This window comes from Hibiscus syriacus, unplaced genomic scaffold (assembly GCF_006381635.1).
Source record: "Hibiscus syriacus cultivar Baekdansim isolate YM2019G1 unplaced genomic scaffold, ASM638163v2 tig00002239_pilon, whole genome shotgun sequence".
Taxonomy (NCBI): Eukaryota; Viridiplantae; Streptophyta; class Magnoliopsida; order Malvales; family Malvaceae; genus Hibiscus; species Hibiscus syriacus.
In genome coordinates, this window is record NW_024061919.1 from 43,760 (window position 1) to 62,175 (window position 18,416).

An 18,416-nucleotide genomic window follows, 5' to 3' on the forward strand; every position below is an offset into this window, starting at 1 on the left:
TGTTCATAATCTTTCTTAATTATCGACTACAAACATATCATGCATACTTAACTGTCGAGCTTAACACTTTAAAATAAAATAACACTTCTTATTAAGATCATTCAATAAATTTATAACTAAGTTATTTTTTTGAGTAAAAAGAAAAAACTATTCCATATATATTAATTTATTAGTCTATTTAAAGCTTAGGGTAGTTGAATAAGATATATATTCTTTAAAACAAATCTAGACAAGTTCCATATCAGACGATTTGTCATTAAACTATTAATTAAATCTACGTTTTTCTTTTTGGAATTGACTTTATATTGTTTTATGTATTTTTTTAATTGGCGACGACACCAATTTTAATGTTAATTATTGACAGTTAATATTTTTTAGAGAAAATAACCTCAGTGACAAAAAATGCCTTATAATATACGATTTTAACCAATTTTTTTTTGGATTTGTCAAAATGACCAACTAAATCGCAATGCGATCGATAATTCGCAACGCGATCTCCGGTATCGCAAATCAGTTTCTAGATTCGCAACGCGAACTTCGACTATCGCATTGCGATTTACATATCCGCATTGCGATAGTCCAAGTTCGCGTTGCGATTTATTCCAAATTCGTTGCGATTTATTCCAAATTCGTTGCGATTTATTCCAAGTTCGCGTTGCGATTTATTCCAAATTCGTTGCGATAGTCGAAGTTCGCGTTGCGATTTATTCTAAGTTCGTTGCGATAGTCCAAAATCGCAACGACGATATTGCATTTGTTTCTTAAGAATTTTCTCTAAAAAGATAGTATCCCACATAGTATTGGAAACACTATTGGGAATGGTATTTAAGGCATGACTTTCCCACTTCTTTGTTGAGTGATAGAGAACAAGGGGGACTCTCGCGCGCCGCCGCCGCCGTCCGTCTCGGGTCGTGGTTGTGGTCCTGGTCGTGGTCATACGTGTCTTCGACACGTCCGCGCGAATACTATCTTTTTAGAGAAAATTCTTAAGAAACAAATGCAATACCACCAGTCGTTGCGATTTTGGACTATCGCAATGCGATAGTCGACTATCGTAATGCGAACTTGGACTATCGCAATGCGAATATGTAAATCGCAATGCGATAGTCGAAGTTCGCATTGCGATTTACATATTCGCATTGCGATAGCCGACTATCGCATTGCGATTTACATATTCGTGTTGCGATAGTCGAAGTTCGCGTTGCGAATTTGGAAACTGATTTGCGATACCGGAGATCGCGTTGCGAATTATCGATCGCATTGCGATTTAGTTGGTCATTTTGGCAAATCTAAAAAAAAATGGTTAAAATCGTATATTATAAGGTGTTTTTGGTCAATGAGGTTATTTTCTCTATTTTTTATTGTTCTTTTATTTTCAATAAGTCTACATGTATAACATGTTTTCTTCTATTTTTTGACACATTTTTCGATCTTTTGACCGTTGTTTTCGTTTATCATTTTTAATAATCAAACTATATTAAAATATTAGTGATTTCTTTCTGGAATTGACTTTATATTGCATACAAAATTTATTTTTAATAATCAAACTATATTAAAATATTAAACTCTTACTTTACATATTAATATTCACAAATTATAATTGAATTTTAAAATCATTCAAGTCAAATTAAAAAAGAATAATTAATAATTTATTGAAATTGAAATTAAATTTATCAAATCAATCGAATTTAATATTAGTGCACTTGCATTTATTAAGTGATCTTAATGTTTAAAGAGAGTGTTATTATCCCTAAAAGTCTTAAATACAAATAATTGCGTCAATTAAAAAATTCTAAATAGATAATACTTTATAATCATACAAACTAATAAAAAAAAAATATTAGTATTAGATGGCATGACAAATCCTACGGAAGCATGTAAGATTAACAAAAATCTAAGTTGGAACCGAGCTCAGTGAATCCTGTTGATATTGAATTCAACGGTCAAGATTTCAAAGGGCTGCGTTGCAAATGACTATTCTAATGAAGCAGGCATTTCAAATTACATGGTAGGTTTTAGGCGGTTAGACTTTCAAGTTGGGGGTGTTCCCTTTGTCACGTGGCACTCCACTCGTCACCCTCTTGTCACCCACGTTGCATCATCCTCAAGTCTCTTTTCTTATGTTAATTTTGATTCTGTTTTATACTTATCATATTTTTTTACACTTAATTATGATTTATATAATCTAAGATTATATGAATTCATATTTATATAATCTTATTTATCGATTTTTATTGAAAGTATAGTATATATTGAACAAAATTCTTTTATAATTTTATATTTATCAAATAATTATCTTTATAAATAAATAATAATAATAATTAAGACTCTTGATTAAATCTTAGATACCGACATAAACTTCTTCTAATTTTAAAATTATAATAAATTTATCTCCTTCATTTTTTGAATTTTTCTTTTTGAGAGTTTTTACATAAATTGTATGTTCTTACAATTTGTTTTTCTTTATCATCATTTATTTGTTGTTATTTCATGGTGACAACTTAATTAATTTGTAGGTTCAATCAAAGGAAATTAGTATACATATAATCTACATTGTTTTAAGGTGATTCCCATCCATACGTCGACGAAGGAGAATGGTGTTTCTTGTACACAAAAACATAAGAGACATCAAAGTTGTCTCTTACATCTTATCCAAATACATATAGAAATGATGAAATCTCCTATAAAAATTGATGGTTGTTAAATGATGGAAATTCTAAATTTAGTTAAGGGTGATGAAGAGAAGGAAATATAGAATGGGCACAATCTCAACATCAATATATTCTTTATTTTTTTCCATAATTTATATGATAATATGAAAGGGATCTTGGACAATTTAGATTTATAATGCAACATGTTTGATGTGTTCTAAATTTATTTTAAATCATATCGATATGAGAAAATGGATGAAGCGAATTCAAATGAAGATATGATCGAAGTACTTGTGATCAGTGCACAAAATGGCAAAGGTATGTTATTCCCTAAAGGTGGGTGGGAACATGATGAATCTATGGAAGAGGCGGCCGTTCGAGAGACGCTCGAAGAAGCCGGTGTTGTTGGCAACATCGAAGTTAGTACATGTATATCAACTCTTATTATTGTTATTCCTCTATTTTTAACACTACCCTTTTGTTGTTTTAACAGTGCAAATTAGGGAAATGGTCGTACGAGAGCAAGAGGCGAAGTGCTTTCCATGAAGGCCACATGTTCGAGAAAAACACCCGGACTAGGAAATGGGTACATAACACATCCTAATTTCTGTTTTATCATTCTAATCATCACCAATAATTGTTAGTCTTGATTTGACATAGAACATATTTAAATTTTCATCGAATTTTAAGCACCTTTTTATTTATTATATGAATAGTACGAATACAATATGTTATATTAAAATGATATATGATACACGTACATCCATTTAAAATTAATTCATATCAAATTTAAGTTGGTATTAAACTCTTAAAATGAATATTAGACAGAGACAGGACTACGTTATAAGTCATAACCCTTCCAACTTTAATGGTTTAATTTCAGTTATGACTGTATCCTAGTGCTAGATGTAGTTAACCTAAAAGGTCTACACAAATGTGTGTAGGTAACAATCTCTAAAGCTAAAGAAGAGTGCCCACATTTGTGGATGAGGGAAGCTTTAGAGGAGTTGGGTACATAACAAATGTTTGTTTCTTTGGATTTGTGAGATATATAATTCAACCTAGCAAGCCACTTCCACTATAGGATACTTCCACCTGCTTTTCCTTACATTCTTTCTCACGGTGCCAACAAATTCTTTCAAGAAACACGAAAGATTGAAATCTCATCTACAAACATTTTTTCTTTTTAAATGTAAAAAATTGTATTTATTCGTTGAGTTTTATATAACTATGCATATGCATATATATATTACTTCAATTCACGTTACAAACAGATTTAAACTAACTCTAAATGAATAATTTTTTCACACCTAATTAACTGATGTTATCCAAAAACTTAATAATGGTATATGAAAATATACGTTAGACTTACAACATTTATCGAATCTAGTAATACTTAATGGTGCTATCTTAGGATATACACTTTTTTACTCGTAACTGTATTTTTACTTTTTTTTCTTTATAGTTATTACATTGTATAAAAATTAGATAAAAGCTAATAGAATAATAAAAAAAATTAAATGAAATTAATATATGAATTTAATGTCATAAAATAATTTTTTAATTTTAAAACAATATAGAGTAATATTTGAAATTTGACATATTTAAATATTTATTTTTGGCTTAATGCACAATTTCACTTTCAAAGTATATATATATTTCCAATTGGCATCATGTTTTTCATTTAATTTACTCTTCAAAAAATTATTTTTGTCTTATTTTTCTCTGAATAAAAGGATGACCAATAACAATATGCAATGTGATATGTTATTATTTGATGTTGCCAATTTATTGGATAAAAATGATAGTTTAGAGACAAATTGGGTTAAAAAACAGTTTAGGATGCAAAATGAGAAAATATTATATTTCAGGGGCTAAATTATGAATACACCAAAAGTTTTTCTTAAATAACTATATTCCCTTGCCTTGTAACACAAACCTTTTTTAGACTGTTTTACTTTGAGATAGACGGAGGCTGTCACAATGGCCACCGTCAGCGTCGGTAGAGACCGTCTTTTCGCTGCTATCGGCAGGTCTTATAGCGAGTTTCTAAATTACTAACCTCATATTTTCCCCTTTTTTCGGATTTTTATTTTAGCATCTAACGGAATTAAAAAAATTGCTCAGCTCAAGAAGAGTTTGACGATCTGTGTTTCAGTTTCGGGATCGAGCTTGACGATGTGGTGAGTGTATTCTTACGATTTTTCATTGGAAAACCGTGGATATCTATTTTTTTTTTTTTGAAAAAAATGGGTCTTGCTACTGTGAACCAGACAACTGAGAAAGCGATAATTTCGAAAGAGAAGAATTTGGAAGAGGAAAAACCTAGTGCTGATGATGAAATCATTTACAAGATTGAAGTACCTGCTAACAGGATTCCATTGCTTATCTTTATAAGATTTTATTTGTTAATTCGATAGAACTGAACAATGTATTGTTGTTAGAAGCTGCCTTATTCCTTATAGCAATTTTGTTGCTTCTCGAATATTGCTTATGTGTTCACTCTTAATTTTATTAAGACCATCGTTTAGGTAATTGTTAGATTCCCTTGCAAAAATAGTTTCAACTTTAGTTTAACTAAGTTGGACTGACCTGGAAATTGGAGAGAATTACGTGGAAGGAAACCGCATAGTTTTACTCGTATTTTTGGTTTCTAATTTAAGTTGATTTAATAATAAAAAAAAGTAGAAATGTTAACGAAGGTTTTCTTTACAGGTATGACTTTTCAATGAGCAGGAGAAGATACCTAGATACACAGTTGCAAAGATTTGTAAGGAATCAATGCTTAAAATGCATGTGAGAAAAGAGGTAATTTTGAAGGTTGAAAAATTGTTTTCGGGTATTGACATTCTTTAGGGTTTTACTGATACCTTATTCATTTCCCTTTCCTTGCAGACATCTCTAATCCGTCCCTTTGTTGTTTGTGCGGTTTTGAGGGACATAACTTTTGATGAAGCTAGCTATAACAGCTTCATTGATCTCCAGGATAAGCTGCACCAAAATATCTGCAGGTTTAATTTGAACCTGCAAAATAAAGTAGCATGAGCTGTAAAAATATGATTGATTGCTTTTTTTTAATATCTTATGGAAAAGGGGAATATTTACATGCATTAATCAAAGTCTGAATGGCTATAGTTTTGTTTCAGTGCTTGGGGGTGTTATGTGGTTTATTACACTTTGGGTTGGACCTTTGTTGGCATGACAGGGAGGGGTGAAAAGTAATAAAAAGGCGGAAACTGTGCACACATTTTGTTATAAAGCAATATGCATCAGCCATCAGTTTCTTCATGTATAGAAATTTAATTAGAGAGACTTTGTGTTTGGTCCAGTGGTATCTGCACTCAGCTGTTGAAATGCATCTTTTGAAATGAGCATCCATTTAGAATTGTTCCAGAACAGAAACTGATATCAATTGGGGAGTAGGATTCTTGCTGTAAAGTATATTTGATAACACTTTACTGTTGTAATATTTTTGATGTAGACAAAGACAACTTCTGTGTTTTGTCACCATAATTCAAAAATGATAAATCTAGAAAGAATTTACAATTCTGGAAAATGAAACTGCCAAAATGAGGAAATGACTGCTAATGTTGAAATGTTACCCTCAAACTTGTTTATAGTAACCTTAAATTTATGTAGTGTTCGGAATTTTTTTCTTCCATTTTCGACTTCTTAAGTGTTGATGGCTTTGAAACTTTCTAAAATAAGTATCCAATTATTATTGTATAAAGGTTTTGCCTTTTTATTTAAGTTGTCTTGCTTACATTTACTTATTCGTTTAGGAAGCGGACCTTAGTTGCTATCGGGACACATGACTTGGATACATTACAAGGGCCTTTTACATATGAGGTGGGCTTCCTAATAGTCTAATTCTTATTTATAAATAATCTCTTGGAATTTTTTTATGGATTAAAAAATGGTGGCCATAAAATAGTTGAAGATGCTTTAGATCCTCTGTTGGAGATCAAACCTTGGGGGGGGGGGGGTGAAGGAAAGCTTCAGCCCAAGGCTGAAATCCAGTGCCTATTGTTAATTTGGTCAAATAATAACCTGCGCAGTAGATAAGGGATCTTTTCATTTTAGTATTTTTGTTGGCTGACAGAGGTGTATTTGTTATTTGTTTGTTTATTTTGCATCTGCCCGGTTGTTTATGGTCAAGTTGGCAATGTTGGGAATAATTGTTCTCTGGCTTGTTAATTGATAGGGTAATAGTTTCAATTAATATAGGTTGCTCAAACTTCTTCAAGTTGGCAATGTTAGCAATAATTTTTTTTCTATAGTTTGTTAATTGATAGGGTAATTGTTACAGTCAGTATAGTTTGCTCAAACTTCTTTGGTTCCTTTTTGTTTTTCTCTTCCTTACTATGTCAAAGTATCAACAGAAGATGTACTTTTTGATAAGGAATTATGGAGCAAATGTAAAGTTTGCTTTAATAATTTAAGATCTAGTAATCATGCAGCCTTACTAACTTCTGACTATCACATTCTAACTTCTAAGCAATTATTTAAATATTTGTAGGCCCTGCCACCTCCGGAGATAAATTTTGTTCCATTGAAACAGGTATTATTGTTTTCTGATGGATACTATTTTCCATGTACACATTGACTAGATTATCTGTTGTTACCTTGCCACTTTAATTTCTATATGATCAAGTTTTTAGGAACTTAGTTTATACTAGAGAGAAAATGATTATTATTGTTTTTTTGTTAACTTTTAGCGTTTTCAGTCGGAAATTTATTACTGAATGCTCAAGATGATCTTGCTTCTATTATTATTAAAACAGCTAAGGCCCCCCTTTTTTTAAGGTATTATTTGAATTTAAGAACTGTTTATGGAAATATTTGCCTTGCTTTAAACTCTTGGCCACATAATGCTTAGATATTTTAGGAACAAAGCTTCTTAAGGGTGCCTTTCTGTTGAACTACTGTGGTTTTCAGGGATTGCAGTTAGTCTTTACTCTTTACTTTAGTGCTCTTTTGTTGATCATCTGCACACTTCTACTCATTTGAAACCTTTTCCTATGTCCTTGGAGCAAACTGATTTCCCTGGAATTGGTCTTTTTAATTTAGGTGAAGAACTTCAGAGCTGATGAGCTCATGGAATTTTACAAGGTAAATCTTCACAAAGCTTATTTGTTGTGCTTACCTGCGAAGTTGTTTTATTAAGCAATCAGTATCTTGGTACTTCTGTCTGTACCTTCTGCACTTGTTTCTCCTAATTTTTAGATAGGATTTGACTACATATATTTCAATGGAGGGTTATAATAAATATGTTCTACTAACACGTAACAGTCAGATTTGAAGTTGAAGAAGTTCTTGCACATTATTGAGAATTCAAGTGTGTTCCCTGTCATTTATGACCGTAACAGGTAAGGGTGTTCTTGGTACTGTGCACCTGATTATTAGTTTTAGCCTTTGTGTTTAGTAATCAATTTCACTTTTAACTTAAAGCTGCTTAACCTTCTGCCGATATTTGCTCCTTTTCAAGTGTATATTTGTACAGTATGTCTTGTTAGGTTTAAAAATACTGAAATTCAGCTTGATGACCTTTCTGTTTTTCTTGTCTTTATGCAGAACTGTTTTGTCTTTACCGCCAATTATTAATGGTGCACACTCAGCAATCACTTTGAAGACAAAAAATGTCTTCATTGAGTGCAAAGCAACTGATCTAACAAAGGCTAAAATTGTTTTAAATACAATGGTAAGGAGTTGAGTGCTGTTAGCTTCTGGCCTCACCATTATAAGTGGTGGTAAGAATGAACATTTCTTTCTATCTACAGGTTACCACTTTTTCTACCTACTGTAAAAGGAAACTTGAGGTGGAACCGGTTGAAGTCATATCATTTGATGGAAACTCAAGTGTTTATCCAGATTTATCAGAATATAATATGGAAGTTCCACTATCATATATTACTGGTTCCATTGGAGTTCCTATGGAAGTAGATGAGGTAATGCTTCCATTTTCTTTATGTCTCTTATTTCTTTGTTATCTTTTATGTTATCCATATAGTTAAAATAATTGTTTAATGGAGTTCCACTCATGTTGGTCTGTTTTGATATTTCTATATGTTGTAAACTGGTATGGTTGTCTGAGTTTGTTCACCGAACTGCTCACTTATATAAAGGTGAGGAATAGCATTGAGTGAGGTTACATTAGTCTGATATGGTAATGGTCAGTGTCATGTATTTGTTTGTTTTGATGGCATCATTGGTGGCATTCTATTGCTAGCATTGTTCAGTTTATATGGTTTCATAACCAGAATGTTGTAGCTATTCTTAATATGTTCTTCCATTGTTGTCACTAAAAAGGTCACTAATCTATTAAAACGAATGCAATTGAATGCTGAAAAAGCAGGATCAGGTACTTCCTATATCATTGTGTCTGTACCTCCAACCAGAAGTGACATTCTTCACCCATGTGATGTTATGGAGGTAATGATCGAAGGAATAGTATTTCACGGATGCATTTTTGAGGGGGAGGTTGTTGTGCACCTCCCTTGTGGGTTTCTGTTAATGAGGCTCTTTATTCTTGTTCCGAATGTTGCAATTGCTTTTAGCTATAATAATATACCAAAGAGAAAGCTTTCATCTTTGAAGCCCCTCAGCTTGAACCAGCTCAGTGATCTTATAAGATCTGAGGTGCCTGAATACACCGAAGTAGTCTTTTTTATTGTAATTTTTTCTATGCCCTAATTGAGTTTCTTTTTAGATATCCATAAATGGGTCTATGGAGGTGTTGACATGGATTTTATGTTCTAAGAAATAATATTTTGAGATGTTAAATCGGAAGGATGACAAATCCACTGCTGTGGTCATTGGAAATCCCCGCTCTTCTGATTTTGAGGTTTGTATTTTCATGTTAGAATATATGTATAATATTATTTCAACATTTCAGCTTTCTGGGTTCCTCCCTACGTGTCTGTGCCAGAGCTGTAATCTTAGACTGCTTGAGAACTAGTATTAGTTTTTATGATTTTGTTCAACCTTTTTTTTTGTCAAGACTTCTTGAAATATTGTGCATGGCCTTATTTGCTACAATCAAATTTATTTTTGAAATGACTGGTACTGCTAAAATCGAACAGACAATTGAGGAGCCCATTGTTGCTCTCTATAGATAAGTGATAAACATTTGGTTTATTTGAAGGATGAGGGGGAAAAGGACAAGAAAAAAAAAGAAATAGGAATTTGCTGTTCTGTTTTTTTTTACTGGAAGCCTTTTATCGAAACTCCTAATTGAAGATTTCTTATTCTGTTTGCATAGGTGGTTCGTACAAGTCTCATGCCTGGCATGCTAAAGACCGCTGGACATAACAAAGACCATCCAAAGCCCATAAAGGTACAGTTTTGGTTTTGACTTGTTCAGGTTGAAACACTTGCAGAATTTAGTATTATGGATTTACTTTTTTGTATTGTGGCACCTTCTCTAATTTGTGTTTTTTCTGTTGCACATCTTTCATTGGAAGATGGTCCGTTCTGATTAAAAGCCCTTGGTCTTCTGTTCTGTTGGCATCATTATTTCTTTTGAAAGACTGATGTTGGTATATGGAGGGGGACATATTTGTAGATATTCTTATGTTAGTTGAACCATTCTTTCATTGAGAGCGTCAGTCTTATACATTCCATGTCTCATCCTCTCCCAACAGGTGTTCAATAATGAACATGGGAATGCAAAAACGTTCCTGTCTATTATTTTACTATTATTCACTTGTTTTGCTTCTCAAATTTGACTTCATTCATCTTAATTTATACGATCACCCCTGCTTTTATATTTTGCTCATTTTTTTGGAAACTTTCACATGTCCAGATTTATGAAGTGGGTGATGTAGTACTTTTGGTTGATAAGAAAGATGTTGGTGCATCAAACCGTCGCCTACTTGCTGCGTTATATTGTGGTGCTAACTCAGGCTTTGAAGTAAGATTTCCTTATTATGCCCGCTTGTTTTTGAATTTGATGACTCCATGCATTGATTTATTGTAGTCTTTAATTGCCAATTCTTGTTTCTGTAAGGACTGAAAAAATCTTTATAAAGTTGGTTATGGAAATCTTTAAATGATCAGAAATGACTTTCTGGTTCACTTGATCTTGATGGGTCATCCAACCCATAGAAGTTGGCGGTTTGTTGTAAAAAATCTGCTTCTTTGCTCTGTTCTAAAACCATGGTTAATTGTGCATTGTTTTTGAAGTTTTGTTTTATTACATGATGTAGTACATCGTTGAAGATTTCACAATTTTTGCTTTGTTATTTACGGGGAATGTACTAATGGTATGGATAGTCCAGAAAGGGAATATATGGTGTTCTGCAAACTATGAGTGTTGTTCAATTGTGTGTTCCTTATGCGTTGACTGAACTTAATGAAATAAGGACTTCTTGTCTACAGCTGATTCATATCCTGGTGGACAGAATCATGGAAGTTATGGGGACTCCTTTTGTTCTTGTCGGTGATAAATCAGGATACTATATAGAGCTTTCTGATGCAAGTGTCTAGTTCTTTTTTCTCTATCCTCTTCTGTGCACGAGAGGGAGGGAAAGGACACGAAGGAAAAGACATGTTCTCCAACCATACTTCTAGTCAAGCTGTACTTAATGCATTTATGTTTACTGTAGGAACCCGAATTTCTATCGGGTAGGCAAGCCAAAATCATTTACAAAGGAAGGCGCATCGGCATTTTTGGTATCGTGTACCCTGAGGTATTGTTCTCAATATAAGAACCGTTGTGGTTTGAGGTTTTGTGTTCCCTTGATTCTTTTTCCAACCTTTTGTCAATTCCATATTTGTACATAGAGATGATTTTTGCTCCGTGTTGGTCTCCTCTTCTGTATTCTTACATATTAAAACGAATACTCAAAGCTACATCAGTAACAAAATATACATGACTTGAGATTGAAATTCCATGGTAAGATATACGTATCATATACATAATATATATGCTATTCGGTCATGTGGTGTGCAGGTGTTGAATAGTTTCGATATTCCAGATCCCTGCTTCTTCTTGGAACTTGACATTGAGAACTTTTTATAGGACATGGTTCGTGTCAGCTGAAGTAAGTTTGCATTTTATCTTTTGCATGTTTTTACGACTGAAGATTCCAGTTTTATTATTATTCCCTCGTAACAGCCTTTATTTATTTGCTTTAGAGTTTTATGTTTAAAGTACACCAAAGGGTCACTGAACTATGTTCGAATGAACTTTTTCGTCACTGAACTTTTAAAAGTTATAAATTTGTCGTTAAATTTATCGAACGAGAGTCATTGCGACATTATAATAATAATAATAAGTTAAATAAATATTATGACCATTTTGTACTGTTCAACAATTTTAATGACTACCAATTTTTTGCTTATTGAACAAACAGTTAGACCGGCTGCAGTTGTACTTGGCAAATTTGAGTACTGTTTTTTTTTTGGCTAATTTTTTTAGACAACAGCATTGAAATACTTCCATGTTTGGTAGTTTGCTATAGATTATGTTGTTTTACTTCAAAGAAATTACGTTTTGATGGCGCATTTTTTTATTTAAAATCAAAGCACATTAACCGATTTATTAGATAAATATTTTGAACTATAACGTTAACAAAAGCTTCGTGATTATTGAAATTTATGTTTATTAGATTGGGAATGGTAAAGAACTGTTCTTCAAATGCTCAACCAACAGTTCGATTATTTTTTGTTTCTCGAGTTAAGAGGTCATTAAATTCGTTCGTTAATCTAATTGAATTCGATAAATTATGATATTTTCTGCAACGAAGTAGCACAAAAAAAATGAAATGTCAAATCCGACAACGTATTATTAATACAAAAATTATGATTTCAGAGTTCATGATGTGTCTTTTTACAAATCAACTTAGAATATGTAACGAGTTTCATAATTTATCTCAAGAAAACATTTGCTGGAACTAAAAAAGATAACCGAAAACAAAACATATGTATATACGAATACATATATTCTATCTAACTCGACCCAAAGCCTGACATGATTTATAGCAAAAACAAGAAGCCTTAGCGACCCCTAACTGAGGGCTAGTGGAGGACAGATCCAGCAGAACTTAAGCCATCACAAGTTACAGGGCCCGAATCAGCAGATTCCGTATGGCGACATGTTCGATACCCTGGATGTACAACCATAAATATGTAAAGCCTAGCAAACTTGTATATGTAGTGCACCACAAACATTGTTAATTTCCCACTTTTTAACCACACATATATATAACATTATATACATTTAAGATGGATATAAATAAGGGCGTGTATCCAATGTAGTTAAATGTATAAAGTTTAAGTTAGCCAAGTTTATGAAATTCTAGTAAAATTGAATACATTTTTTTTCAAGTTTATGTTTAAATTTAATTATAATTATTTATAATATTATGATACTGATAAGTTCCAACTATAACGGTTCTCTTCAATCATATACTATATCTATATATATTATCATATACTTTTATACATGGGTTATGTGGTGTAAATTTAATAAAAAAATAAATTTAAAATGATAAAAGAATTAAGTAAATAAGAAAATAAGAGATCAAATCACAAAATAATCAAATTATTGAGTTAAAAATGAAAATGATTTTTAATATTTAACTTTTTTTATTATTTAAACTTCATAAATTCAAACCTGAATTTCAAAAATAAATAAAATTGATTTGAATAACTCAAATTATTTTAAAAAATCGATTTTTAGGTGGAATCTAATTTTATTTACCATAATCAACAATGATCAGCATTTCAATAGACATTTAAATAATTGCCAACAAATTGATAAAAGAAAGCAAATACCTTTCTTTGCGCTTCTCTAAAAACCGGGCCAAGGATGCTTTACGAGCTTGCGGCACAGCTACTACAAAAATAAATGAAAAAACAATGGTGAGATTCACGGAAAATGAAAGCAGAGTACACAGTCCATGAAATCAAACAACTAAGAGTTTAGAGAAAGAATACAATAGCTACGGGAGAATCCTTTCCAAAAAAAAAACAAGAGTTTAATACCCTTGGGAATTCGAGTTATCGCTGCAGATCCTACTGAATTCACCGATTTCGGAGGCTCCGGTGGGTTACTAGTAGATGCTAAAGCACCGATTCTTGGGGCAGCTGTTAGTTCATTGGTGCTCCTACATTGTCCACCGGCCTGTAAACTGACATGGGAGGTTACAGAAACATGACTTGGAGGTCCCGAGAAAGAGGACATGGTGCAGAAACTGTTTCTGAAAAAAGCATCGGCAGTAGGTCTTGAATCATGCGTCTGTGTTTGAGTCATGGGAGCTGTTTTACTCTGAGTTGCAGAACCATTTCCAGCCAATAACATAATAGCTTGGGCCTGGATATGGAAGCAAAGAACTAAGTTAATGGTGTCAAGCAGAACATGCTGAATTAATATGGTGTACCTTCTCGGGAGACACATCATCGTACACGAACACAGATCCAGCATAAAAAATAGTCAACTGCGATGGTGCACCGGAAGATTTGGCACTGCCAGCACACCTTCAAAAGGAATTCAACCAGCAGTTTAGGCTAATACTTATTTGAGATTCAATAAAACCACACGGGATACAAGTTTAGATACCTAAGATCAGTAGTGCCAATGATAGAACTTGAAGGAGGTACAACAGATACAGGGGGAGCCATGATTGGAACTCCGGTAAAAGGTTGCGGGTTTACGGTATGACCCACTATATTCTGTGCAGTGGAACCAAGGCGGGGCTGGAGAAGAGGAGTGCTCATGGAAACTGTAATAGTTTGATTTGGCTGGCCGGAGACAGGAAATACCCTCGAGTCACGGGAATGGTGGGATTGGTGTGCCTCACTGTAGTGATTTCCCCTAGTTTCTGTCAGTAATAGGAGGAAAAGAAGAGATAAAAGAAAATCAGTAAACCTGCAATGAAATCATAAGACAACCAGGTCCAAAAGTCCCTGCATATTGAACCAACCTGAGTGGAGCCATATGAATTGGCAGTCGGTATAGCAATGAATCCGGATGCCGGTGGAGGGTCATGAGCAGCCTTCCTCGGCCTATCTTCTTGAGAAGCTTTGAAAGATAGCAGGTGAGGAACTGAAGGTGCCTTGTTTGAGAAAGACAACTGCATCCCTGAGCCCTTGAAGAACAATACTGCAGAAGCAAAAGGAATGGGATATGATTTTCTGTGCTACCTCCAAGCTAATGTTTCGGTTGAAGAAGATCGAATACAATGTTCATGTTCTTGATTGCTAAATTTATATAATAAGGTCAAAACTGTTTGCTTCTTACAATTATTAGAAGTGGAAAGGAAGCACAAAACTAAATAAAAAATGGGTTAATTTGTATTGATATACTAACACGACTTAAATTCATATATTATCACTAAATCATTTTAAAAAATATGAGATAGATATATGAAGCCACAACCACCATACATCATGTCATGAACAATCCAATTCATGTTGTTTCCTTTTAGTAATAGCTACATAAATAGAAAAAAAAACCATTGGTCAGATCACCTATGGCATTGGAATAAATACATTATTCCAATCACATTGTAAATAAATATTTTATTTAATGAGTATTCCCATAAAAAAAATTCAAATCACACGTCATTACAGATAGGCTCTACTTTCCAAAATGCCACATTAGCCTAATAATTTAAGTCCTTGATAAAAACATTATTAAATTATATGAATATTTATTCATGTTTTCTTTAACAGAATATAAGTCTAATTATAATTATAATTTAAAAATTATAAGTATAAATATAATAAAAATCAACATTACATAATATAATTGGATGGAAACTGAATCTATACATAACTAGAAAAAATAATTAGTAGAGCACAACCTAAATTATGTCCTTAGCTGAGCCAAAATAATAATCTGAACATAGATCCATACAAGACGATTGAATAAAGACTTATATATATATAACAAAATAATAATTGAAGTCCTTGACAAGAAGATTATTAAATCATATGAGTACCATCCATGTTAGTTTTATTAACACGCAACCATGTTATCCTGCTACCATACATTTCTAGTTTATCATCAAATTGTCCTTTTCCCAACCCACATTTATTTAATATTTTATCTCAAATGATCTGTTCCAAATATTTTATAAAAATTTTAAAATAAATTATTGACTAATTAGCATTATTATATTTTCTTAATATTTAAGGCTGCTCTTAGATATCACCTAATCGAATCTAACGGGGTAGCAACTTACACACGCCGACATCGTCAACTTTATTAAAAGAATCCTATGATTGCTGTAAAGTAATTGTACCTTGTGCTTCCAGGTATTGTAGACTTATTTAAATGAAAATGACGTTTTGCTCGTGGTATTTCTTATTGGAGTAAAACTTTCCCAGGTTTCGCTTGTTTGGTTACCAAGAAAACGAGTGAGAAAAAAAATCCAGGCACGAGAAGTTTATAAGATTTCAATAGACACCAACTAGGGTTGCGGAGTCTATAAGTTTTGAAATTAAAAAGAAAAACTAATCAAGTTATGAATTAAAAAAGAAGAAGAACCGTACCTGAATCGTTAGGCGCATCAGAGGGCTCTTCCTTGATTGTAATCGGAGCATTTTTTGAGCCCAAACCCATAAAATCTCTCTCCATAATCTCCAAAAGTCAAAAAAAGAAGAGTTGAAACGAACCAAATTAAAAAGCCAATGCTTAGCTTCGTGGAGCAGACAAAGTATGGAGGAGAGGGAAAGCAAAGGAACAAAAGAGGAATATATTATATTAAATGGCGGGGAAGGAAACAAAAATGAGAGTCTGACTTTTAGCTTTAATTAAAAAAACATTTCAATATTAAACTTGGTCCGTTGAAGTGAGGGATGTGCGATTCCTTTCCCTCATATTCGCTCTTTTCTGTTGAAATTTTGTCGTCTTCCAACTCTTTGAATATCTTCGACATGATTAAACCATTTGTATTTGTTTCTCCAGCAACAAAGGTTTCCCCTCATCACCCGCACAATTCTCACAGAGGTTTAATTCTAGCTACCTGAGGGATAAATAATTAAATTTCAAATCTTTAGTTAATAATATTTCAATGATTTATTCATCTATTAGCAATGAACTCAAACTTTAAGTGATAAACATGGAGATGGGAGATCAAGAAAATAGAAAAAAAAAACCAGAGATATAGACATTTTTATTTATTTTCTGTCCTTCTTAGAGTAAAATCTGTGCACCACTTACAAAAATACCATGCAAGCATGATAAGAATATCATACCAATGATTCTCCAAGATAATTCCCATTGATGATATAACATCTTCTCCCATCATTGTGCATTTTAGGGTATCATTGTGTTTGATATGCAAATCACTGAGCTTTAACTCGCCTAAAGGACCCGGTGAAAGATCGGCTGGGTTCCTGTATAGCAGATTTCCTCGTCATTGAACTCTTTCACCCTGCAAGGCCTCGAAACGTTATCTGATGGCCGAGACGTAGTGGAGACACCTCCAATAAATGGGAATCTTGTTCCCTTTGAGGAAGAACCCACATGTGAGGAAGAAGAGAGCCGTGGTGGCGATCACGATGGCATAGCTGGTGATGTAACTTGGGACGAGTGCTCTCACGAGCATCACCTAAGCATTGGTTGTTATTAGTGATGAGTAAAGGATCATTCAAAAGTTGAAGAGGCTTCTATTGAGGTGAAACCAGTACTTGGTGATTGCGGCGAATGTGAAGCCTTGGATGGTGCAAAACGGGAGATAGACTCGAGGGAGGAGATGACATAGGCCGATGCACGGTAAGCATTGTGGGAGGTTTCTACTTTCTATGATGAAGATGAAACTTTCTTGTATGAAAGTCGGGGGGGAATCGTTGGAGGAGAATATAATATATCATTTAAAATATATAGTTTAAAATTTTATCATACTATCTATATAATTAAATTTAGCGAGCGACTTATCTCTAACCCTAGTTGTTTTTAAGCAACTCTGAGGACCATGCTACCACTGTGAGCTATGTCCTCCACCTTCTCCACCACACTGTAAGCGCTTGTCGAGTTAATACCTGATGTCAATTCATCAAGGAACAATAGAGATGGCTTATGAATGATGTCGATACGGATACACACCCTTGGCTTAATTAAGATATTTTATTTGTATTAGCTTAAAACTCAAGCTGTATATATCAAGTTTAGGGTTACATGTTAATGATGTATAAATCTCATATATGAAAGATGCTGTTTCATGTAGCCTAGTTTGAGGTGTTTCTTGTGTGATAAGATTGGCATCAATCCTAAGGCTAATGGATTTTATACGTGTTAATACAATACAAGCATCGAGATTTGATTGGTAAGGTAGCATTACGCGTTCCATCCATAAAAATGGTGGATATTATCACGGAAGCCGGAGCCTACGTGCACACTTTTGCATATGTCCACCCAAACATATATAAATATGTTGCCCGCTCATAGCCTTATTCACACGCACATTAAACTATAAATTTTGATAATTAGTTTCAATGATAAAATCTTATAATTATACTAAGTTATTTAATTAAATTATAAAAAAATATTAACTTTGAATCCTCTCAAAGAAAAGTAAATGTATATTTTTTTGTCAAAAAAATATAATTTAATATTATTATATATTAAATTATATATTGAAGTTGAATTCAAGATCAGATATATATATATATATATATATATACACACACACTAAAAAAAAGTATAAACTTGTATCGACCTAAATAGAATTTCGTCTTTATTGAATTAAACTCGTTTATTTAAGAAAAATGACACACTAATTACAAGTAAAATTCCCTTTGAATTTATGGGGAAAC

General features: G+C 32.9%; 2 protein-coding genes and 1 pseudogene across 2 annotated transcripts; 2 read left to right on the forward strand and 1 right to left on the reverse strand.

The window, feature by feature from the left end:
* Window positions 1-2,890: 2,890 nt before the first annotated feature.
* LOC120143779 (nudix hydrolase 4-like) lies at window positions 2,891-3,670 on the forward strand (the record flags this gene model as incomplete). Its single annotated transcript, XM_039158016.1, has 3 exons — window positions 2,891-3,070; window positions 3,145-3,237; window positions 3,596-3,670. Coding segments are annotated over 3 exons (348 nt in total), but the record flags the coding sequence as incomplete, so codon positions are not given.
* A 1,230-nt stretch (window positions 3,671-4,900) lies between these two features.
* On the forward strand, window positions 4,901-11,758 carry LOC120143790 (annotated as a pseudogene).
* A 732-nt stretch (window positions 11,759-12,490) lies between these two features.
* LOC120143739 (protein TIFY 6B-like) lies at window positions 12,491-16,248 on the reverse strand. Its single transcript, XM_039157979.1, has 7 exons — window positions 16,152-16,248; window positions 14,575-14,757; window positions 14,203-14,476; window positions 14,036-14,120; window positions 13,641-13,968; window positions 13,431-13,491; window positions 12,491-12,760 (listed from the first exon to the last, which is right to left on the reverse strand). Exons 1-7 carry the CDS (start codon window positions 16,234-16,236, stop codon window positions 12,727-12,729), a joined length of 1,050 nt encoding a protein of 349 aa, XP_039013910.1. The 5' UTR covers window positions 16,237-16,248; the 3' UTR covers window positions 12,491-12,726.
* Between the last annotated feature and the right edge of the window lie 2,168 nt (window positions 16,249-18,416).